We start from the raw sequence: 24,994 nt of genomic DNA on the forward strand, positions 1-24,994 counted from the left end.
CGGGGACGGGCTGCGCCGGGCGCGGCAGTGCGAGTGCCGGAGCCGGGACGGCGGGCGGACCTTATACGGCCCCGGTGCCCGCTCCTCCCCGCGGCGGTGAGCGCCCCCGCGGAGCGGGAAGGGGCGGCGATCCCCGCTCCGCTGCGCGGCCCCGGCCGGGCCATCCCGGGCCACTGCCGCCCGCCCCGGGCCCTGCGGCGCCCCGGCTGGCGGGACGGTCCTCTGCACAGCCACAGCGCAGACGGGGTGGCGGTCCAGGGTTTTTGGAGGGAAGACAATTCAGCCTACAATTCCCCAGGACGGTATTTCCTACCCTCCTTCATTACCATATGCCAGCAACTCCCCTAGAGAAGAAGGTGAAAATATGGTTTAATATACACATTTCTATGGGTTGAGCAATCTGGAAGATAACTCAGTCTCAGTGATTCAGGTATCATAGAAGACTTGCCAAGGCAAGTTGCGGAACACTGCAGTTATATGACAGGGAATCCCCACTACCTGCACTGTGCTCACGGAAGTTTTGCTAACACTCTTCAACTAATTGTAGGTTCAAGAGTCAAAGTGCACAGGAATATCACAGATGGAGCCTCACATACCTTTACCCACAGGGGAACACATCAAATACACCTATGGGATTTCAAGGCCAGGGATATCAAGTGGTGGAGATGCACCTGTTTCTACAGCTAGCAGCACATACAGGACTAAAGCAGCAAATACTACGTTTGGCCTCTTTGCCATATGTTAGAAACCCCAGGTGAGGGCTTAAGATGTAAGGATGCCAAAGCTGTCTAAGGTGGGCCTGATAGCAGCACAGCTGCACACACAGCACACCTTGCGACAAGGGCTCGGTAGCTCTGCACAGCAGCCTTCCCACTTGAACTGCGCACTGGCGAAGTGCTATGCTGGAGTTGTTTTCCTAGTAAAGGTCATCACCAGCTTGAGGATTAAAAATTCCCCAGTTTTCCCTCATGGCAGGTAGGTAAGTATCTTTCCTGTCCAGCCTCTCCTGGCTTTTATTCACATTTGGATTTGCCAGAAGCAGTTTTCGCTGCAAGTGCTCTGGGTTCAGCCCAAGGTCTTCATCTGATTTCAGTCATGGTTTCTAGCAGCCTTCGATATCTTAGACAGATATGATTGGCCAGATACATCCGACAGCCAAAGAGAGCTCATGGAGCATTTTTTTATCTCCTTGGGAGCTCTGGGTTTGGCAGGCTATTTGGAGGTAGTTCTGAGTGTCCTGGTTTCAGCAGGAATAGAGTTAACTTAGTTACTGGCTGGGGTTAAACCATGACACTGAAGGCATGTTAGAAGGAGGGGGCGCATGTGGTAGACTGGTCTGGCAGGGTTATTGGGTTGAGCAATGAAATCATGCCTCTGTTAGTCTGGCCTCTAGATGCCCATCTGGGAGTATAAAGATCCCTAAACATACAGAAGCTGGCCACTGTACTGCAAGGGGCATGTCCTAACCTCACCACAGCAGGTCAGGGTGTCAGTTTCTCTGGCTCAATTACTCTTTAATTACTTATACAATGAATAACAGCTTCTAGATGTCCTGCTAAGGAAGAGCAAGAAACAAACTTATTCTGTACCCCTACCAATTAGGCTACTGAGTTATTGATTATCTGAGGTGGTTGCCCTAATTTGCTATTAGCTTTTGACCACATGAAAAATAAGAAACCCTCCCAGCAAAGCTTCAATCAAAACCAGCACCTTCCCACACAGTGCAATGAACTGCTGTTGTCCAGCAAATAATACGTGTTGTCAAAAAACATGCCCGCTTTCTCACAGGAAGGACATAAGCAGCCTCCTGCCCAGACCCACAGCTTATGCTGCTCAGAGCTTCATGCTCGGTGTCACTTGTTTGCACTCTTTCAGGTATTATGTTGCTTAAACCATTCAAACAATAACATGCACTTAAAGTATTAACTACATGAGGTGAATACAGGTTTGATTCTGCTTCTTTATCATTTTTGACATAATGTAAATACAAGTGATAACATGTATTGGAAAACAGATCATGTTTCTTAACTTAAACACAAGCAGCTATGAGGAAATGCATGCCACTCTGGTCAGGTGGCATCTCTGATTCTTTTTACAGGAGTGTTAAGCAAATCGTCTTTCAAATGTCATCATGATTGACATGGCAAGAAAGGCCGGATCCTCCCATTCGGAAGTTTCCATCTCAGGAACCAGCAGCAAATCTGTATGATATCCATGTCCTAAATCACAGTAAGTGGACCTGGAGGAAAAGGCTAAATGTTTTTCTTCTGGATTTTTCACACATGAAATGAAATTAGTTCCATGGAACATGGTGGGCTTGTGCTGTGTAACAGACACAGAACTGCAAGTGTTTGCTTTTTCTTATTGCTACAATAGATATTTATATGTCTTCCAAACTCAGAAAGCCTATTTCATTGTTTTCTTGTACCACATTGTCCCATCTTCACCGGGTCTTATGCAGTCCCTCAGCTCACTGGCTCTGTGACTCTGTTCTTGTAGATCCAACGGTATTGGTGGGATTTGGTGTTTAATAGCAGGAAGTAAAAGACCAACATCTTCCAGCACCCTCAAGTTAAAAAAGCCACCGATCTGCCTAAACAAATCCCAGACTGCCCTATGGGGTCCAAACAGTTCCTTCCTTGTGCTGGTATTAGGCTCCTTTCCATTACTGGACAGCTCTGTGAGGTGTTACTGGTAGTGTCTGCATTGCTTGGAAGGAAGTCCCTCCTTGCTCCTTTTCAAGAGAATTGGCACTGAGGGACTGGTGCCATGGGTTTCCTTCTGTAGATGAGACAAATATATCAAGCCCTGCACTTGGAGAGATGCTGCCCACCTCTCTGAACTAAGTTGCAGAAATACACTTTAAGGGGTTCTCCTGCTTGTAGGCAAATGTGGGCATGGGCAAAAGCAACTAAAAGTGAGACAGGAGAGCACTGGAGGCACAGTGAATGCTGTTTGGCAGTGATGCAAGACCCTTTGCAATTTGCCCTGGCAGCCTGGGAGCCCTCCGACTTCCAGTGATTCCTTGCTTGAGTGTGCAGTTTCTGATTGTGTGGCATTCAGCTGTACCTGCACCAGCTGAGCTGAGTTTGCAGATGAAGAGCAGTTCATGATCAGTGGTACTCTCCTGTGTAGTGCCAGATCTGGGTTTGGGAGTCTGAGCTCTGTTCTCTTCTGCTTACACAGGAATCAGTTTGGAAACCTCATCAGAAAATAGCTGGGCATTGGTAAAAACAAACAAAATCTGCCAAAACAAATCTTTGGCCTTTTTGTACTCCATTTGGCCTTTTCTGGGAACAGTGTTATGATTTGTCATTGTGAAAAACTCTGTTTAGTTTTGTTTGGATGATTTGCTTAGGAAATCAGGGGCATGGGATCATACATGTATGCATGAGGAAGGTGTTTGCCCTCCATCCAATAATCATTGAACACTGTGACCAAATTTACAGAGGGGTAAGGGTCTCAGCGATATTAAGGTGCCACCAGTTTCATGAAAGTAGATGAACAAAAAATAGGGATCCCATAAATGTTTTTGTTGAAAGGAAGACTGCAGCAGCTGAACTTCTATTAGATAACAGTGAAAAAGAAAGGCTTGAAAGACATCCAACTGCAGGAAATGGTTCTTAGCTTCTTAAACACACAAGCCAGCCAACCCCGAGACACAGAGCTATGAGGATCCACATTCCATTTTCTCCTCTGTTCATGGAGCTGCCTGTTAAATTTCCTCTTGGTTGTAGTTATTATTAGGAATAATATATCAACATTAATCATTGACTTCTAATTAGACAGTTTGGCTTTTCTCACAATGCAATGCTTTAAGTCAAAATGCACTTCTTTAACTTCTGGAACATTTTGAATCCAGTAAAATTAATAAAACCACAACTGCTTCCTGCACAGCATCATTATCACCTTGAAAAGCCTGCTCAGATTTTGGTGAAATGGAAGTTCATTGCTGATGGTGCTTTATGTTACCAAAGATCAGTTAGCGTTTGGCTCTACTCTAACCTCTCCGACTGGCTGTGCTTGTCCATACACTGCTGTTTTGAATTGCTGGGCTTAGTATAGCTAGTTACCTGACTACCATCAGCACTGACTTTGCTTCTCCTGGTTTAACACTACCTTAGAGAAATCTTCCACAGTGTTATTTGGTGATGTTCTTAGCTGTCTGTTTAATTATTTTTCTTGTCAGTTCTTCTGTTTATAGTGTTTGGACATGACAAAATGACTCTGCAAGGCTATTCAGAAGACCAGTATCATCACCAATATTCCTTGTGAAATTTGGTTGCATTCTTTAGAAATAGTCACATGGCACCTGTATTATGAACACTGGGATTTTCTTGGTACAGAGATGTCCCACAATTATCACCTCTTTATTTCCAAGAATACCACTACAGTACATTTCTAAGTATACTTTTATAAACTTCTTTCCAGTTAGTTGGATTTGCAGTGTCCAAAGCTCCAAACAGTATATTTAGAAGGCCCTCTTGCACAGACTATGCGCTGTCTGTGGGCAACCACAAGAATGTGATGCAATTTGCCAGTGTCTTATGCCTTAACACACCACAGTAAACTTAACAAGTTAAATATCTGAAGAAGCATAGTACCCTAATTCTATGTCTATACCATTTCCAATCCTCATCCTATCCAAATCCTAAATTTGAAGGGGTGTAGGTTTGCAAAAGTTCTTTGCTTCACACCCTAATCATGGGAAGTCTTTCAGGGTAACAACTTGTTCTCTTGAAGTGCTTGTCCTCTCATGCTTAGCTTGTTTGGAACACAAAGACAAAAAGAGTGGCCTGCAAAGAAAGAGATCAATAGGGAGAAAAGAGCCAGAGAGATGCATAAAAGTCCCAGAAATAATTCATTGACATTGACAATAAATATTGACATTTTGAACGAAAACTTCTTGGCTGTGTGGTTTTTTTATTTATTTTTTGCATTCCACAGAAATTTGAACAAATGCAATTTGCAAGGAAAATAATTTAAACATGAGTGCTTAACGGTCTTGAGAAGGAAACTTCAGACTGTGAGATCCCTAATACAAACACACCATTTAAAATTAATAGCCAGTGCCTCAGGACTGAAGGAAGTAAGTCATCCTTGAATACTGGGCATTTAAATCTGAATGATTTCGAGCCTATAATGTATTTGCTGGAGAATTCTGCTCTTTCATTTAAAAAAAACAAATCTCAAAATTTATTTATGGACTGCCCACACAGTGAAATGTGGCATGCATAATTATGTGCTCAAGAGAACAATTAGTATGGAAATAAAATTGTGGTACAGTTTTTACTTCTTTAACTCAAACAGATAAATAAGTTACATGCTTGAACTTTATTCTCATGGCTTTGGGATCTTTTGTTTATTTAAGGTGTTCAATTTTGCATCAACAGAATTACAATTCAACTAGTTTGTTTACTTGCAGTTAATGTATGAGAAAGGACTGTCAAATGTTCACCAGAATGATCAATGAAAAATTATTTTTTTTTCTGAGTAGGTCTTTCCAGAATTTCCTTCTTTTATTTCTGCTGTTTTCCCTTTTTCCACTATCTGCTACCCAAACCATCTCTGTTCACATGTACTAGTTGGTGTTATTTTGAGATGTGTTTGCTTTAGGTGTACGGTGTATGTACTTCGGTTATGCAGCTTGGTTCCCTACGTTTCCTTTCTAACTGAAGGAGGGACAGGCTCTTCAGAAAGAAACTGCTGCTTTGATATGCTCCCTGAAGGAGCCTGTCTCTTTCCATTTTCTACAGAGGAAGCCTCTGGAAATGAGCCTGCTAACTTTGGCACTTAAAATATGCTGAAAAATGTTTTCTGCCACTGTCCCAGTGCCCTAACTAGCTCTTCTTTTTGATTATTTTGATTTATTCTTCCATTCATACTCCAGAGTGTCTATCACCAGTTCTGACATCTCCCTGGTTACCTGCCTTCCATCCTTCTTCGCAATTTGAACTGCTAAATCTCTTGTGCTCCCTCATTCCTTTCATCCTCCCGTCTCATATTAATTTTCTCTTTTTTCCCTTCTCTCACATTTCTTCTGCCAGAATCTTTTTTTTCTTTTTTGGACCCCCAGTCCCAAGAGGCATTTCCCCAAAAATTGCTGTTTGCTATTCAGTTCATTCTTCCATTTTTCAAGTGTCTCTATGAACTGACTATCTTCTCTCTCTTTTAAAGCCCTTCTTGATCCTCTTCAGTCCCTCTTCCGCTGTCTGTCAAGGCTGCCCACACTGGAGATCACACAGACGCGTACACCGCTTGGAAATGTTTGAAGGCAGTTACGTATATTTGCACCAGCACTATATGTTTAATTGGTTTGCTTGTCAGACACCCTCAAAGCAACATTCACCTCCAAGTGTAGATAGGACGTTTCCCCTCAGGTCCAACTGTCTGCAGCTGCTGGCTTTGGTTTGGTTTGTTTCTTCAGTTTTCTTCTATAACATGGGGCTCATTGCAGCTATTTCTGATGTTATCTGGACACTTCAAATAGAAAATCCCTGGGTTTCCAGAGAGTGGAAATACTGCCATCATCCTTGGTCTCTCCCAGTATGCTGCTGGGACACACCATAATTTTTGTGGCCTCTTGGACTACAGTCTTACTGTAGCAGGATGCTGGGGAGTGGTGGGTCATTTGTGGTGGGTGGGGGACAGTGAGCATGTGTTATGTGGATTTTTCACAACCAGACTCCATGGGAGGAGGACTTTACTAATCCAGGCACACTGGGGACTCTTACAGTGAATGTCTTTATTATTGTAGTGGTACACTGGTATCCAGAGTTAGCATGCATTCAAACAGGCTGCTGAGGGGGGGTTGATGTAAATGTGTATTGTGGGCTAAGGCAAAGGGGAAGAAATAATAACTTTAACATGCATTTCTCAAGATGCAAAAAAGAATGGTGCAGATACAGCATCATAAAGCCCCCCCAGCTTCTAAACAGTCAGGTTAATACCTGTAATGGAGATATCATGGGATAGTGTTAGCAATTTGCAAACTCAGTGAATGTCATGACGCACGAGGAAGCACAAAGGTAAAAATGACAGTTGGGGAGAAGCATTTTGGCCATGGCTGGTTTTAAGGGAATCCATCTCTTGGCACAGCAGATGCTCTGTATCTGTACAATAGTATTAGCTTGTCACCGTTTTAAGGGGTCTCACATCATCCCACTTCAAAACAGGCACTGGTGGAGCACCTGTTAACTCATCTATGTGGCACCCTGTAAGTACTCATCTTCTTCCACTGGCTATGAACGCCAGGTCAAATATAGCCCTCCATGCAGCAGGTGGCTATAGTCATGCAGGTGAGCTTCACCCTTGTTGTAAGTGCTTTCCCAGTACAAGCAACGAGGACCTTACCTGCTTCAGTGACTTTTTTTTTTCCCTCACTTGCAGTTGTTGCTCTTTTCCATTTTCTCTGTTTCTGAAGTGTCAGGCCCCACCTAGGTATCTTTTGCACAGGCAGCTATTATTTCAGTATGCTCGTTGTAGCAGTTGTTTTTATGGGTCCTATTTGACTGATCATAACTTAGACCTACAAGTCATATTAGAAGCAGCAGCAGGGTCCAAAAACTTATTTAAGTTTTGTGGAAAGAAGGACCAGCCCTGTTTCTTTCCTGAGCATCATCAACATCTCTACAGTCACAGTATCAATAAAAGTTTGAATCACTTCCTCCAGAGAGAACTGTTTTCCAAACAAGATACAGTTCTATCTCCTCATAAGGTTTTTATCACAGAGAGGGACTCACTGACCAGCAGAAACTTGGAGTGCGCAGAGTTAAGAACACACACCTGGGGTGTAAGTCCTACTGCAGTATCACTAGGGACACTGTCTGGAAGCAGAACAGATTCTGGTGGCAAATCCTTCTTCAGTTAACACGGAGTTTTGGAAACCAACCAAAGAATCTAGTAATGTTGATTTTTTTTTTTTTCTAGTTGATATAGACCTGGAACTTTCTCATAAACATCTATGATTTAGCAGCCAGTACCAACAGCCAGTGACACAGTGGAAGTGGCAAGATGGGCTGCTTTCTCTCTTGATGTTATATAAAAGTTCATCCATTTTTCTAAGCTGCCCACAAATATTTCACCAAGCAGTACACACCAAAATTAGACTGCATCATAACAGACTCAGCTTAAATGTATATATCAGTTTAAATGTTTTTTACCTAAAGGGCTCTGCAGTGCTGAGATTATTAGACCTTTTGTGGAGCGTTTCAGCTTTTGTACACTATGCCTCTTGGATCTATGAGGCCAGGAATGGTTAACCAAGATACTGTCTTTATTGGAACCTGAGAGCAAAGTTAGAGCTGCATGAATATTCAGACAGCTCAAGCTTCAAATAAGAAAAAAAAAAATGCAAATTAATTAGCCATGACCTCAAATCTAGGTACCTAATTTTGGACCCATCTTGTTTGAATGAGATGTATGCAGAGACATGAGTAGTATAACTGCTTTGTGTGTTACCTTCTATTCAACGGCAGGAACATCCTATCCCTTTCAGTAACAAACTGCTGAGCCTGGCCTTATTTGCCCCTGAATGTCATGCACAATTGACTTTGCAAGTTTGAAAGCTGAAACTATTTGAGAAAGGAAATATCCTTGACCCCATCTGTCTAAGATTTTGTTTTCTTCTCACAATTAGCTTCTCAATATCATTGTGAGAAATTACTGTCTTGGATTATTGATTTAGTATTTCCTCAGTGGCATTTTACAGATAAAGGGACCAATAAAGACAAAGTAAAAGAGGACAAAAAAGAGAAAGAAAATTGTGCATGGGAGATGGCAATGATTTTGAGGGAAGTATTCCCTTGTGCACACCTATTCCCATCTTTACTGTTTTTGGAAGTTGTAACTTCATCTTAAAACTTACCAGTTGTGATCCTTCAGCCCCCAACTTGTCATCTTACACTGTAATTTCAAGCTTCCAAACAAAAAAGAGGGATTTGGAGTGGGGTGGACGGAGAGATTTGGGAGGGGTGGAAGGAGAGATTTGGGAGCACAGCTTCATATTCACAGCTAAAGGCTTTCCTTTTTTTTTTTTTTTTTTTTTTTTTCCTGGACATGCCAAACTGCCAGGTTTCAGGACAGTTGTCAGAAATCTGAGTTAGACTGTAATCAGATGTTTAGTAGTCACAGACAGCCAACAGACAGCCTGAAAACCAGATGGTCTCTGTGAAATCCAGATGCCCTTTGTTCTAGTGGTGAGGGTGAAATGCAGGAGAAACTTCTCATCCCTTTTGGGGGACAACACTCCATTCTCCTTGTTCATATTCCTTTCCATGCCCCTTGCTTCTTCTGTGGGTCCTCCTCCTTCTGCCTCTGTTGCTGTTGCTTCCAACAACGCTGAAGCCAGTTCTGTTGCTGCTGCTGTGGCAGAGCAGTCGAGCGAAGAACAGCAGCAGTGGTCACCACTGCAAATCCCTCCTGTCCAGGGCCATCTGTGTAAGTGCTGTCTCTGCAGAAATCAGGCCCTTTTTCTTTCCAAATTAAATAATAAGACTTTCTTCCCCACCTCAAGAAAAAACCCTAAGGTGTGGCTTCCTACTGGGCAGAAACCTTGGAATTGTACTAGTTGGCATGAACCAAAATTGTGCCAGGGATTGTGTTGATGATTAATTGGTGTGGATGATCCCTGTGCTCTGGCACTACTCAGTTTACTTCTAGAGATGGAGCTAGTACAGCCCACCTCTTCCACCTCTGCAGCAGGACCCTGACTCACAATAGCGGAGCCACTGGCCTAGATGTCTTAAGGGGCTGAATCAGGTTGTTGGTGCACCTTTCTGTGAGGGAAGTCCCTAAGTTCAGGATATTTTAGGCATGAATGCTCACCCCCCCACACCCCCGAATAGCTGCAGAAATCTGGGATCTATACTCCAACTCCTTGTCCAAAACCCTCTCTGATCTGCAGGCCTAAAGGTAGGTGAAATTCTCCCCAGGACTCAGCTAGCGTTGACCTGGAGTTGCATTATTTGCAGAATCTCTGTGCTTCAGGCATATTAGAAAAAATGTGGCCAAACAGTTCCACCCATTTGCAGAACAGGATTCCAGTATCTTGTCTGCTTTGATTTTGAAAAAGCAAGTGCTCTTGAAAACACCCTACATAATCCTCTTGTGGTTTCCTCCCACAAGGCATGGCAAAATGTCAGCTAGAAGCTAAGGAGGAAACTGGAAGTGAAAATATGTCATCGTGTTTCAAAGGGCTCTCCTTGCTTTCCATACAAATTTAAAAAAAAAAAAAAATGTTTGCTCCAGCATCATGCACTTGTATAACCTGACTGCACACTCACACCAGCTTCCCTCTCAATGAGGATTTCAGAGAGCTCCTGTGATGGATGCAGCAGGGTTCCAGCCATATGCACCCAGCCATATGCACCCCAAGTTGTTCTGTGGGGTGAGTAGAGACAGGCAAAAAGAAGCATTTCTGGGTTCACAACCAAGGCAGGCACCACTTCAAGACTGCAGTTACTTATTTAGCATCTATAAAATTGACTGAGGAACCTACCTTTGGGCATCCAAGCTTGGAAGTTGTTTGGCTCAATTCATGAGTGTTTCTGTTAATATTTGCCTATTTTTCATTTTGAAAAGCAAGATCTTCTCACAATTAAATACGCTATGTAAACTCCTTTCCTGGCACATCTCCACCATGCCCATATGAATATACTAGAAAAATGAAAATTTGATCTTACACCTGCACACCTATGCAATCTACAGTATCCTGACGTTAAAAATAAGCTGTTCTGGCTGCTCATTGGCTTGTACCAGATAGTATGTCCTCTAGGTTAGAAAGTCAGTGTCATACAGGCTTCATGAGTGTGTGTTGTGCTTGTGATTAATACATGTAAAAATATGAGGGTAGTAGGGCAACTCTACAATAATTTGAATACTGTGTATTTACGTAGTTATCGAGCCATGTCAGGGGGGGCATTCACAGGGTCAGTTGCAGATACGCACATACCATCTAGGTCATCCAGACTCTCTGAGACTAACAATTCAAAGGCATGATTCATTTTATTCTAACACAGATGTTTCAAGTACAAGAATGTACCTAGATCTGCACTGAATATAAAAGCAGCGTAAAGTGACTGCTCAGAGGCAGACGTGTATTGTAAATGTTGCGGGTTATACGAGATGAATTCTGCCCTGTGAGACCATCCTGGGTTAAATATTGAGGTATTTTACCCAAATTACTATTATTAGGCTAAATGGACAGTGCTCATTTAAGAAACCAAAACCGAAACAAAAAAACCCAAACAAAGTAATAAAATAAAATTTAAAAAAAAAAACTTGAAAGTGTAACACCGACTCAAGGTAAGATACATTTCCAGACAATAAGCCTGCTTTGCTTCTACACAGAGTGGCTCTGGCTCTTGCGACATCCAGCAAATAGATTTTGGACAGCAGGACTAAAAAGCCCAGGAATTGAGAAGACATAGGAATCTTAGACCCACCCCAGAAGTGCTGATGGATTACTGTCAGGGACTGGTGTTTGTAGCCCACAGCGACTGTTTGAAGTTAGATCTGTATAGATGATTACTTTGATAGATGCGCATGTGCTGTTTCACAATGGTTTCCTCTCCATGCCTCTACCGGTATTACGACCAATAAGCCATCACTCTTCAGAAGGCCATCTGCTTGCTGTTATCATGGATTTCTGAAGGAGACCTGGTGACAGCTGCACCCACCAGTTAATCATAGGTTGTTGGAGCTGGGGCCTGCCCAGAAATGGGAGCGCACATCTCTTCCTGGAAAAGTAAAAGAATAAGGCCTGAGGCTTGAGGCATTGCAGTCAGAGAGGAGTATATGTAGAAAGTGAATTGTTAACATAGTTGAAACACATAGAAGTGGGGAAGGGACCTTCTGAGTCACTGAACCTTCCCAGCTGAAGCGCCAGTCCTACTGTCATGGCCATACTGGTATCAATAGCTGAGTTACTACCCTGAGGCTCACTCAGATGTATCTCCAAGTGCTGTATGCAGTGCTAGCTGAAATACAGTCCATCACTAGGTCTTGTAGGCAGAAGTTGTCATGAACATCAGCATCTGCAGGTCTATCCTGTCTCAATCTTCTGAGAAGCTGCCAGTTTACAAGCATAAAGAAGCATTTATAACTTTAAAAAAAATTCCTGTAACATCTTTTATTTTTGTTGGTGACTCCTCTTCTGCAACAGGCAGAGCACACCTGAGTTCTTCTCCCTGTTGCTTTCCACGAATGTTAGGTTTTACTCATTCCCTTGCATGATTTTGGAGCACGTGCATCCCATAAGTTCAGTAACTATACAACATGCTATTCATAATGAAAAAAGATCTTGCGGACTGTTTTTCACAAGTTCATATGTAGGATACACAACAGGTGAATTTACTAACCACGCCTGGAGGGGTATTTGTGCTCTTAAACAGTTCCACATTGGTAGCTAAGCTCTTTTGTGGACCTAGACGTCTCCACATGCTTTTAGCCACACATCCTCAGGGAGATGTTTGGGTTCGAAAATACTTAAGCCTACAAGTGTCTAAACTGGGCATTCTCTTCTCACTTAATGCAAATGCCAGAAGTCTTTTCTATTCCAGCAGCAGAAGAGCAAGCTTTAAAGCTAACAGCTATCTGTGCAGTTCTCTGACTTCACAGGTGCCAGAGCGAGCACACTGCCCTGTCCAGATGGCTATCGTGTTAATGGTTTATTGCCCGCCCGTGGGCAGCTTTTCTGGATGCACCCGGCAGCGTTTAACCTGTTGGGTCTGTTCAAAGTTTGGGTCCCTACACACTCCTAATGGTGAACTTCAGACGTGCTCAAAGCCAAGCTCGTGTCTTGCTGTCGAAATGACCTGCCAGCCTAGCTTCTGAGAGCGGCCTTGAGCTGCCTGCCACAAGCAGGCTAGGGAGGGACAAGCTGGCCAGCCCGCCAGCTGCCGGGCCGCTCGCCCCGCACCTGCCCGAACCAGCGCTTCCCCCAGCCCCGGCGCACCTCGCAGCCGCAGCCGCAGGCGGAAGGTGCGGCAGGCGCGGCGCTGCTGCGGGCGCAGCTCCGACCGACCGTCAGCCCGCAGCCATTTGCTCCTGTGCGAGGGTTCAGCTGCACACGCTTTGTCCGGGGTGAGGTTTTGGGGGTGAGGTTTTTTGAGGTCCGGACAAAGGTCTTTACTGAAATCACGGCTGTGCCAGCTGGGCAGCCTCGGGCCGAGCCGCCAGCGCTGCGCTGGGCGCTGCGCTCCCCAGCATAACCTTTTCTCGCCGGTACCGGTTTCTTCTCGGGCAGCGCCGGTGCCCCCCGCGCTGCACCAGAGCACGGAGCGGAGGGCCGAGCCGGGCTGCTCTGCCCAGAGCCCTCACGAAACGCCGCGCATCGCCCAGGCGGGCTGGAGCAGGCACAGCTCCCCCTTCCCCCGGGTCCTGCCGTCGGGTCCCGGCCCGGGCGGGCACCGCCCACCCCTTCCGCCGGCGGGCCCGCCTCCTCCTCCCGGCAGCCCGCGGCCGGCATGGCGGCGCCCGGCGCGTAGGGCCGCACGTGTGGACATCGGTGCGGGGCCGCGTCGCCAGCGGGGCCCGCGCCGCCATGAAGAGCAAGTCCTCAGCCCACAAGCCGGGAAACACGCACCGGGTGAGCACCCGCCCGCCCGGCCGCGCCGGGTCTCCGCGGTTGGTGGCCGGGGAAAGGGTCTGTAGGTCGTTAGTGGTAGCGGCCGGCTCCCGAGGCGGGGCGGGGGGTCGCCGTGGGGGCCGGGGCGGGGGGGGGCGCCGTGAGGGCCGGGGGGAGCCGTGAGGCGGGCGCTGTGGCGGGGCCGCTCGGGTCCCTTCGGCGCCGCGGGGGGTGGCGGCCGAGGCACCCGCCCCGCCGTGCCGCCTCTCCCCCTTCCCCCGCCACTCGGTGGCACCTCCGCGAGCCGAGCCGCGGCAGCCCTCATGTAGAAAACTGACAGAACTTTATGAAAAATTGTACCCGGTGGGGACATTGTCTCAAGGAAGGCGAGCGCTGGGCAGGCCGGGCCCGTTTCGCAGCCGTTTTTTAACCGTGTTGCAGAGACGTGAGCTGCGGGCCCTGGGGAGAGGGGCAGGTCTGCTCCTGGGCGTTTGAAGCCTTTTTTTTTTTTTTTTTTTCCCCTTAAAATTCTGTTAGGGCTGTTTACAGGTCGATGGGTGCTATCTAGCAGCCCGCCTTTAGCCATGTCATTTCTGTTTGTGGTGTGCATGCTGTTGAGAGCGACTTAGGAGGGCCATTCTCGGAATTGAGCCAGAAACGTCTGTGTCCTTTCATTTTACAGTTTCTTACCTTTTCGGAGCGCTTAAGCAATGTTAACATCGATATTATTCATCGGATTGACAGAACTGGAAGCTACGCTGAGGTAAGAACAGCAATTGTGGTAATTTTCTGAAAGCACATCACAAGTAAATACGCTCCATGAAAGATTCACTTAAGAAATTTATTCAGGAGGGAACTGGAAAGAAGCTCCTGCAAGAATTGCCTTTCCTAGAGCTTCATTTCATGCTTTGTTCCCCTTTACTTCTTCACCTGCTTCACAGTATTGCCATAGAGCCTCTTTGGCCGTGCCACCCTGATGGCTTCCATGTGGCTGGTGGGTGTTTCTCATTGTGGGAGATGCAGCTGTGGCAGTCAGCGGTCCGAGGTCCAGACCTGCAGGTGCTGAGTAGTTGCAGTACCCACAGCATGTGTCTAAAGCATGAGTTTTTATAGATCATAAAGAGCGTTCATTTGTGTCCTAGAGATCATCATTGTCATTATAGTGCTTTGCAGGTTGTTACGTCCTGACCTGCTGGATTGTTCTTCTGAACTTTCCACTCAGTAGCTGTGAGGATGCCAAAGAAATCCCAATGCATTTGTGCTGGGTGGGGTATGGCTCAGCATCTTAGATTATCAAGGCCAGTCAACAGAGATACAAAAAGCAATTATGTAAACAAGTTCTGTCACCAGAAAATATTTTCAAATGTGTTTTGAATATAGAAAGAAAAATCTTATTTTTGGGGAGATTCCATAGCATCTTTTGAAATGAAGTCATCAAGATTCTGTGAAATATTCTTAAAATACTTAAGGCAATTGATAGTTTTCATCATTTGAACTGCTCATCTTTGCAGGCTATGTTCATTAGAGTTGGCAGCTATTATTGTATCTTTATTTTGACAGGAAGTTGAAACATACTTTTTTGAAGGACTACGGAAATGGAGGGAACTGAACCTCACTCAGCATTTTGGTACGTCATATTTATTCATGTTTCCTGCTTTCCTTAAACTGTTAAAATATGTTTCTTCTGCATCCAGAGCCCAATGCAAGGTTTTCTGTTGACTGGGTTTTAGACTGGGCTCTGGAGAGCTGCTATTCTTTAACATTCTACATGTTTACCAGGAACTGGACTAGCGTTCAGGGTTTCTCTTTTGTGCTTTGAACAGTGCAGTTCTACAATGAAGTGGCCAACAAATGCCAGTCCTTCAACCAGCTGGTTTATTACCAGAGTGACATAGTGCAGAGCCTGAAGACACATTTGCAAGTCGAAGGCAGTCTTGCTTATCAACCCTTGTTAGAGTAAGTATAAGGTGACAAAACGTAGTCAGAAACCTTGACGGTATTAGAAGTAAGCATGAGTCCATTGTGAGTGTTCTTTTTCTTTATCGCAGCTGAGGAAAATATAGCAACGAGATGCCCGAAGTGGTCATGTTTCCCTGATAGAGCTTTATGTTCTAAGTCTTAAAAAAACCCCAAAACACCTATGACAAGGCAAGCAAATTAGCCCAAGTGCTTACTGAGTGTCAGACAGAATATTGATGTGCTTTGTTGGATGTTAGTCATTTATGTCATCTTGTTTACTGTGGTCTGCATTATTTATTATTTTTTTTAATCTTAAGATTCTTGCCACCCACAGCTGCTTAATAGATGATATTTAAATAAAAGTGAGAAGTAAAGGTGATGCTCTTTCTTTCCAAAGAGACTGTGCTGGGTTATGCAATGTTTGACTACATTTTTATTGGTTTGTTTTTGAAATGCACTAATACTGGTGTATTTTCTGAAACGCAGCCTAGTGGCGCAGCTGGCTCGAGATCTTCAGGGTGATTTCTATCCTCACTTTCATGACTTTTTCTTGGCCATTATCAAGTTACTGGATACACAGGACACAGAGCTGCTGGAATGGGCTTTTACCTCTCTTTCCTATCTCTACAAATATTTGTGGAGATTGATGGTGAAGGACATACACAATATATACAGGTAAAAACTGTACTTAATGTCTGTCTTGATCAGCAGTTATTACGTGCTATAGAAATGTAAACGCCACACAAATACATGGCTTAATGCTTAAATATGCTTGTTAGCATGCTTTTGCAGCTTTCTGAGAGACTCGGAGACTTTTTATCATACACAGCTCCTTTGAGAGCCTGCTGATTTTCATGGGCTTCTGTATTGGAGGAGGCATGTGGGTTGGGCTTGCAGATTTGGGCCTTTGGTCCCCTTGCTGCCGGGGGGATAGGAGAGGAGGCATTCCTCCTCAGCTGGCTAAGCAAAGCTCAGAAAGACACTGGATTGTCAGAGTCGTCTTGGAAGCCTGTGACCAAGTCTAAGTTCAACATAGATCTCTTAAGTGTCTGTCAAGTACCTCAGTCATAGCTGTATAGTTTCTGTCATTCTCATGTTGCAGACATCCAGGCTTATGACATTGAATGGATTCCTTGGAGTCTTTAATTGTTCCTTTCCCATCATTTTCCCCTTTATTTTTTTCCCTTTTTCCTGTCTGTTTAGTGAGAGAGCAGATGGAGTATGCGCAGTTTTGTATGCTTTGAAACTTCTTGCAGCAGGATGCTGTGAGTGTGGAAGTTTGGCATAGGTTTGAAGGGAAACTGGCCAAGTTGGAGGGAGTTTCCAAATGCATAGGAGCCACTTATGGCTTGGGGAGTGCCTGAGCTGCAGGTGACAGAAGACTGATTTTGTATGTGCTTTCTCAAACATCCACTTCTGTCTGCTGCTGTAGATTGAATACTGGGCTGGATGTTCCTGTGGCCTGACACAGTTATGACTGCTTGTTCAATCTTAAATTACTGTGGTAGCAGGGCTTTTCATTTTGTCATAGCTAGTGGTCCATGTTGCTTCCTCCTCATTGCAATTTGGAACAGGTGAAGCAAAAGAGAGGTTACAGGTTTCCTCCCTAACCCAGCAAAAGCTGTCAAGCATGTTGAAAAAACGTCTGCTTGGCTGTGAATCTGAGGCATCACTCCTCTGCACTTAACATGTGGTGAGCCACCTGCAACTGTTACTGATACTTACCAGCAAACTGCAAATATTTATCACCCCTGTACATTGTATCTTTAGAAACTTTTAAGAGCACAGGAGAGTTTGTTAGCTCAACTGAAATACAAATCTGGCTTATCAGAGTCTAGTGTCACCAGCTGCTGAGTATGTATGTTGAAAATCTTGATGCTGCAGTTGAATCTGTGTGGATCCAGGGATTTTAGACATACTTCTGAATTCAGTTTAATTTGCCTGGCATTGTCATATGACCTTCTTTGCAAAACTGTTCTTTATCCAGGGAGAGTGGGACAGAATTTAGTTGAGGAAGGTATTTTCCCTCTCTAGGAGGACAGATTCTTAGTGTTTGTAAAAAGTGACAACGTAAACTGCAAACATAGGTTTTAAAACCAATTGGTGGTGATTCTTGCATTGCCATTAAGACCGTGGATTATTTTGTGTCTTTGTAGCCTGTACAGCACCCTGCTGGCTCACCACAAACTTCACATCAGAAACTTCGCTGCAGAAAGTTTTGTCTTTCTATTGAGAAAGGTGAGGTGTTTAAACTATCTCCTGGTATCTCTCTGTCTTCTAATATCACTGTCTCCATTTTGTGGTTGCTCTTGGATTCAATGTGTAATACTAGGTTTCCTCCAGAGAAGGATTAACAAGGCCTGAACTGACATTCATCATGTTCCGAATTGTCATTTTTATTGAATGTTTTGTTTAGAATGTCATGCGCTTCATATCAGCAGTGGCAAATAGAGGCCTTGGCACTCTGTGTTTTAAGAGCAGTTAAACCAAACATCTGTGGTTTGTTTATCTAAAATGACTAAAGTGATAACATAATCTTGAAAAAGGGAGGGGTTAATTTGTAAATGCAGATTTACTCACTGCTTTTTCACTAATGCTTTAAGGCCTTTGTAGAGCTGAAATTCTTGTGACAACCTTTTTGCACTTCTGAAAATCACAGTATATAATTTTCCCAGGCAGATCAATCAAGATCAGACAGCAGCCTTCAATGGAGTAAAGAAAGGGAGTGGTAGTTGTTGGCTTTTATTTAGTCAGAATATACAAAAGCCAGTATTTCTGGGACTGGCTGGCAAATTTGAGTATCCTCATCTTTGTCCTAAGTTAAGAGACCATAATAAAGCACATTTGTTTGATTGTTTTCAGAAATTGCTGAACTTCCAGTCAAGTACGTCCTTGCAGTATTCCCAAGTGTGGTTATGGTTTTGGATGACTGTGTTCAGCTGATACACGTCGCTTTCCACACCAGTGCAGTGATCTTTGTGTTTCAGCTGGGACCAGTTTAATGGTGTATTTATGCATATGTTTAAAATCCTAAGAATAATCAAAAACACATTTCACCTGCACTGATCTCAGTAGACCCGTGTACATCTTGGGGCCTGGAGGGCTCTTGTGACTGAATAGCTGACCATTTTTCTCCTTTCAGTTTCCTTGTGTGGTTGCAGAAATAAGGAGTTTGAACTGTTATGAGAAGGCAGGACTAGGAGAGTAATGTGGTGCTGTGGAGTTAGTTAATTGCCTCTATCCATATGGCAGCTCTGAATAGAAAATAACTTTTTTTTTCTCCTTATGTTTTGTAGGTTTCTGACAAAAATGCTGTCTTCAATTTAATGCTCAGTGACTTGGGGGAGCACCCCGAGAAGGTGGAAGGTGTAGGACAGCTACTTTTTGAGATGTGCAAGGGTGTTCGAAACATGTTCCATTCTTGTGCAGAGACGGTAATGACAAGAAAAGATTGCTGGTTTACATGTTGCTGTGATGGAGCCGTAGGCAGTGCTCAGTGAAGCCACTGAGTGTTTTCTTGTTCACTTCAGTGGTTACTTAGTGATAAGTATGCTGTTAGTTTCTTAATAGGATCTGAAAGCCTCCTTGTAAGAATATTCTCCGAGATAGGAAGGTTGTTTTTAGTAATTCCTATATAATTAGTATTCCTATATATTAAAATAGTACTGCTTGCTGGTATTTCAGATTTTAAGTGATAGTGTTGGTTTCTTCCCTGCAGTCATTCTAGAAAGAATCAATATCACTGGGATATGTTAGCAGTATATTGCACTAACTTTAGAATTGCTAGATGTATTTTCTAAGTACAAGGACATGATGTGCCCTTTTCCTGTGCAGGCTATGAAGTTAATTCTGTTAAAGCTGGGGCCTGTTACTGAAGAAGAAGTGGAACTACCATGGATAACTGTAGGAGAAGCGTTTGAGCAGATGATCAGATCAGCTGTAGTGCATATCCATAAGGAGCATTTTGACATTGTCTTCAAGTGCTTGGAGGTACATTGATTTTGATTATTTATTTATTTATTTTTACTCATGGGAGACTGAAAAAACCCTGTGCTCTTACCGAGAAAAGGATTTGTGTTTTACTGGATCAGAACTGGGGTTTTTTTCTGCTTTTTTTTTTCTGCTCAGTGTCATGTGCATGGGACAAATCCCAAACTGCTGTTGTAAGTTCAGTGACTCTGGTGAATGTGCTGTGAGTGAGAAACAAATTGCTGTGTGCGAGACTTGGAGCTCAGTCCCATGACTGGGCAAGGAGGGTTTGTAGGATCTGCCTGTGCAGACATCATGGACCCATTGCAGGGGTGGGAAGGCTAGGGCTTGTATTATATTGCTGAACTAGGTATATTGGTCGTTCCAGAACTACTTTGTGACAGTAAAGGGAAGCTTTTTCCCTGCAGCGCTCTCTACAGCAAAGACCTGGGCTTAACCTGGAGAGCCAAGTTTAAGCCTCAGAGCCCAAGTACTGAAAATCACAAAGTGTTTTTGGTTTGGGTGTTCCTATGTTGCTGCTTGGAGGTTAGGCTCTGAGGTTTGAAGGCGCATAGCTGAGTGCCATGGGCTGTGCTCTGTTGGGTCAGAGTGATGTAGAATAATGAGCAAGGGCCTAGCAAATGTTTTTTACTTAACTGACCAACATTTAGATGTTTTCTAACTAGCTATTGGGATTTGTGAAGGGGCATTGAAGCCTTTTGGAACTGACAACGCCGTCTGTGTCAGTTGTGCTCCTCAGAGGGGTGAAATGGGAGACTGGAGGAAATGGTACATGTGAACTTCAGGGTAGTCCTTAGAGCATGCATTAATAGTCCTATTTATTCCTTCTTGGAGTTCTTCCCTGTGACTGTCCATAGTTTCCCAGAAAATTCCATCCTGTTCCTCCTGCCTCACCCAGTATGATAGCAGTTACTGCCTGTCACTAGCTACAGAATTGTTTGCCACTGGATGTTTTGTATCTCTGGGATCTGAGACACTCGGCATCTGCAGTTGTGATGAAATCTTGCAAACTGGTGGCATAATTCCCTTTACTTTTAATGAGTCTTGTTTTTTTTCACCCTGGGAACCAGGGGCTGCATGGGGATGTCTCGCTCAGAGGGAAATATTCATGTAGTCTATGGTAGCTCTCTAAATTGGGTTCAATTTTTAGGATCAAGGACGGGTGCTTATATCCCCTGGACAGAAAGGGACACTAAGGGGAGTGATCCAGAGCAGCTCCATGGTCTGTATAATGTAAATGATACAAGTGATCTCTCAGCATTCCCATAAGCATAATGATGCCTGAAGTGTAAAAGTACCTAAGTTCTGATAATTCCAGTGAAAGCTGGGCACTTCCATAACATTGTGGGTCTGGGCCCAAGTGTTTCTCCCTCTTTCCTATTTTGTATGTCATGAGTTGGCCTTTCAGGAGACACTCATCTTAGGAGGTATTTGTGTTTCTGTCCAAGGAATCTGGGATGTATGTGTTTACATAATGGGAATCACATAGTGTCTCTGCAACATTTGGTTTGTTGAACATGAACGAGAGAGTCAACAATAGTCCAGTCCGTTGGAAACACGAGGTGTTGATTCGTTAGAATGCCTTTCAAATAGCAGTAAGTGAAACAGCATCTGATCATTTCTCTGAAACAGTTTGCTTTCCTTTTTTGTTTAAACAGCAGTCACTGTTAGACTTGCAGAAGAAAATAACTAAGGCCAACTGCTGTCTGGCTTCAGAGCAGGTGGAAAGGATTCTGCAGGCTTATCTGATCCTAGTGGAACATGCAAATGGATCCAAAATCTCACTGCCTGAAGAAGTCTGTCGGGTAGGTCAGACCATCACTTTGACTGATGTGACAGAGAAGTATCAATTAAATATGGAAGATTTGTGGTCAGCTGAAGCACTTGTACACATTTCTGATGCGCCATTAGGCTCGGGATTTGAGTAGAGTGAACAGAAATGTTTGTTTTGAGGAGGACTACCTTGCTGATCCATTAGAATTTACTTCTGTACTGTAATGCTGGTGTAGTTCTCCTTTAAATGAGCAAGGGAGAAAGCAGGCTGCTGCTTCTAGAGACCAGTTCCTGCCATTGTGGAGGAGATGGAGACACCCATGTCAATGTTAGAGCAATTCTACCAGATTCACATACGTTTGACTGACCCCGTTGGGTTCAAATATAGGTTTAGTGCCTTCAAACTTTGACAGGGCTGTCAGGATTAATTTCTGTGGGCTGAAGCTTAGAACACCATGCCCTCCTGCTCCAGGGACTGTCCAGGTCATTCAGACCAGACAATCACTATCTTCATAGACTAACGTCAGTTTTCTCTCTTTCTTTTCAGATTTTAATAAAAATGTTACAAACACCACATCTCTCATCATCTTGCTGCAAGACCCTGCTGAACACCATTTCTGCATTCCTGCTGGCCGAGAATGTTTTGTTGCCTGATTCTTTGACCAGGGAAGCTGTTGAGAAGGTAACAAGGACAGCTGAAATCCCAGAGTTCAAGTTCCCTAGAGCAGGCTGATTTCAGGGCATTCCACTTGAGGCTAGGAAATATACTACAAGGTTCCCTTTAGCCTTCTTGCACAGATAAGGGAGAAACTGACCAGTGCCTTAAATGCCTGCTGAGGTCTTGGGGCTCCTTGACAGTCTTACACAGACTGTCAGTGTAGAAATGCAACTGGCAGACACCTTTGCAATGAAAACCAGGCTCTGATTCAAATACTTGCAGTCTCTGTAGAGAAAGGAGGGACACGTTCTGCCTTAGATTATAAAGCATGTCAGTGAATTGGACTTAGTGAAAAAAGTATGTTTTAGTGAGCATGGCTTAGCCTTGTGAACAAGGTTCAGGCAAGCACAGTCTGATGTAGAAAGTAGAAGGACAGACACGTTTCAGTACTACCACTGCTTCTGAAGCTTTGACAGGATTAGCTGCACGCAGTGTTGCGAAGATTAATAGGAGATGCTACTATGCAGTCTGAGTCTTTAATTTTCTGTTACAGTACATTATAATTTTGCAATTTACAGTGTGGACTGTTGTTGTTATATATATACTGTATAGTTGTACTGTGTGTATAAAAAATACTTGCAAGGGAAGGTGTCATGATTTATAATGGGAAAACAAGGCTGTTGCAATTGTTTAAAAAAGATGAAATTTCATCTGGTCTTCAGTGTTGGCTTATGTTGAAGTAATATTGGTTCTGCCTGTGGCACGAGTCCAGTTTCTCTCAGGAAACATGGTCCTTCAAACATTTGAGGATGTTTGTATGGGCTTCTGTTAAACTGGAGGAGGCTTAAAGCTGTTCTTGTCTTCTGAAGGGCCTGGGAAAGAAAGGTCTGGGTGCGTATTTCTATGTGGCACATCTCAGCATTGAGGAGCACTGATTCTGGATATCTCAAAGGACCATTCCTTTCTTGGGTCCTTCAGAAGCACAGAGGTTGGCTCTGCCCATGAGGTGGTAAACTTTCTACATCCTGCTATGCAGAAAAAATGGGGAGTTGAAAGGTCTTTTAGGCCTATTTTTTTTCCTCACAGTTGGTGTGTCTATGCTGCGGTCCTAGAACTTTCAGCTTACATTTTCCACATCACACTAAAGAGATACCTAAGCTGGCTTTGCACAGAGCCAGCTTGGATCCTGGAGGATTTGTTAAGAGTTGTGTCAGCAGGGTCTGTTAAAAAGGACTGTGTTTTTCTCTACCTGAATCGTCACTGGAAACTATTGCTGTGTGTGCCTGAACTAACAAGCCTGCTAGCCATGAATGGAGAGCCAGGCTGGATGTCTCAGGTTCAAAGCATGGTTGATCCATAAACCAGAAAAATGTCCCGTGGGTAGTGGAGAGCTGACTATGAAATGTATCTTGTTATTGTGTTCCTGTCGACCTTTCATTTACATCTTACAGGTATTTGCAAGTAGATTTGAATGGCACTTTCTTTTGGACTTCTCCGAAGCAATGTTCACAATGAAGCAATTTGAGAGGGTAGGTGGAAGCTTTTGTGCATTTTGTTTTTCTTGCCAAAGGGAACAACTGGGAAATCCATAGTACATTTACCTGCTTTGTATGCTGAAGCATTTTTGTGTATTGACATGCTGTGTATTTATACTTCTGGTGTGATCTGGTAAGAATGAAAGATGTTACTTATGCCACTGTGTTGAATTTTGGTAATGGTGCTCAGTGTTAGACAAGGTGACAGGTATCAGCGCTCACAAAAAGAAGGTTGTTTGTTGGGAGCTAAAGGGATGCTTGTGGATGGGATGAAGAGAAGGAGTTCTGGAGAAGGTAAGTGGAAATGAAGAATAAGGGATGTCTGATAGGTCAGGCCTGGAACTGGTGATCTGGGAGGAATCGAATTAGTTAAAATGAGTAGGAGGTGAAAGTGAAGTTGGGGGATCTGGAATGTCCTGATGAGACTAAATTTAGGGCAAACTGAGTTTCTACATCAAATCTCTGTCCCTGCTGGGGTAAGAGGATGTCTGTGTGCTGGTATCTTGGAGCACCAGGACTGATAAGTTTGGTGCTTTGCTGGCTCATTTGTGTTTGGATTGCTCTGTGGCTAGTGTCTTGTGTTTTTTGTGGATTTGATCATGATTAAAGAGGCTTGCCAATCCTTGACTTTTTTTTTTTTTTTTTTTTCCCCCTTTGTCCCTTCAGCATTTTCTTCCATGCTTTCTAGAGTACATTGAGCGCTGCTTCTCTGGCACAGATACCCTTGCAAAGGATGAGGCAATGGCAATTCTGGCTAAACTCATTCTGGTGAAAGCAGAGCCTCCTACCGTTGGTTCAATGGCATTTGAAAAGTACCCTCTCGTTTTCACTGAATCATCAGTCAGGTGAGACTTCTCAAGTTTAGCAAACACTAGATATGTCTGCATGGCTGCAGGCTTGAAGGCAGTGAAGAGCTACATAAAAGTTGCCCCCCAGTATTTGCTGGAGTTGTGTAAATGGCAACGTTGCTGGCAGATTTGCAAACCAAGTGAATACGGTAGGATCCCATTTTTCTTTCTGAGATTATTTGAGAAGAGATACTGCTCTGGAAAGGCTATCCCTGATGTAGAAAGACTAGTGAGTGTTGTGGTAGGTGTGTGATGGAGATTTGTTACACCAACATGCATGCTGCATCGTTGGACAGTTAATCTTTGTAGTGATTAGTAGTGTAGCTGCAGTCCAGGTTGTCATCATTACTAACCTGCCAGTGCCCCATCTTTCTTTCCTGTATGCAGGCATCTTGCCCAGGAGCTTTCTTGGCAGCAGTACTGTAGTCTTACCATGGAGCACAGCTGGATACCAAGGGGCATGTAATTAATACAGATACAGCAGTGTGCTGGCACAGCTTGACTGCCTCTAGTTGCAAAGCTAGCTTTTTTGCAATGAAATGGTGGTTTTCACCCCTGGAGCCTCTTTGGAAAGATTTGAGGTAACCACTGTCAAGCACAGAATGACCGTTACTAGTCTACTTCTAATGATTGTTCTAATCATTCTAGCTCAGATAATTCAAAA

The 24,994-nt window shown here is 44.0% G+C and overlaps 1 protein-coding gene across 1 annotated transcript in view; it reads left to right on the top strand.

Annotated features, from left to right (window-relative positions):
* The first annotated feature begins 13,440 nt into the window (after window positions 1-13,440).
* The window catches only part of UTP20 (UTP20 small subunit processome component), a 64,914-nt gene continuing 53,360 nt past the window's right edge, over window positions 13,441-24,994 (top strand). Inside the window, exons 1-12 of the mRNA XM_040597069.1 lie at window positions 13,441-13,588; window positions 14,250-14,330; window positions 15,128-15,194; window positions 15,391-15,523; window positions 16,013-16,201; window positions 17,683-17,764; window positions 18,823-18,960; window positions 19,361-19,516; window positions 21,175-21,321; window positions 21,837-21,971; window positions 23,399-23,476; window positions 24,149-24,327. Coding sequence (XP_040453003.1) covers window positions 13,544-13,588; window positions 14,250-14,330; window positions 15,128-15,194; window positions 15,391-15,523; window positions 16,013-16,201; window positions 17,683-17,764; window positions 18,823-18,960; window positions 19,361-19,516; window positions 21,175-21,321; window positions 21,837-21,971; window positions 23,399-23,476; window positions 24,149-24,327 — 1,430 coding nt within the window. The 5' untranslated portion in view covers window positions 13,441-13,543. The remainder of the gene's footprint in view (window positions 13,589-14,249; window positions 14,331-15,127; window positions 15,195-15,390; window positions 15,524-16,012; window positions 16,202-17,682; window positions 17,765-18,822; window positions 18,961-19,360; window positions 19,517-21,174; window positions 21,322-21,836; window positions 21,972-23,398; window positions 23,477-24,148; window positions 24,328-24,994) is intronic.

This window comes from Falco naumanni, chromosome 5 (assembly GCF_017639655.2).
Source record: "Falco naumanni isolate bFalNau1 chromosome 5, bFalNau1.pat, whole genome shotgun sequence".
Taxonomy (NCBI): domain Eukaryota; kingdom Metazoa; phylum Chordata; class Aves; order Falconiformes; family Falconidae; genus Falco; species Falco naumanni.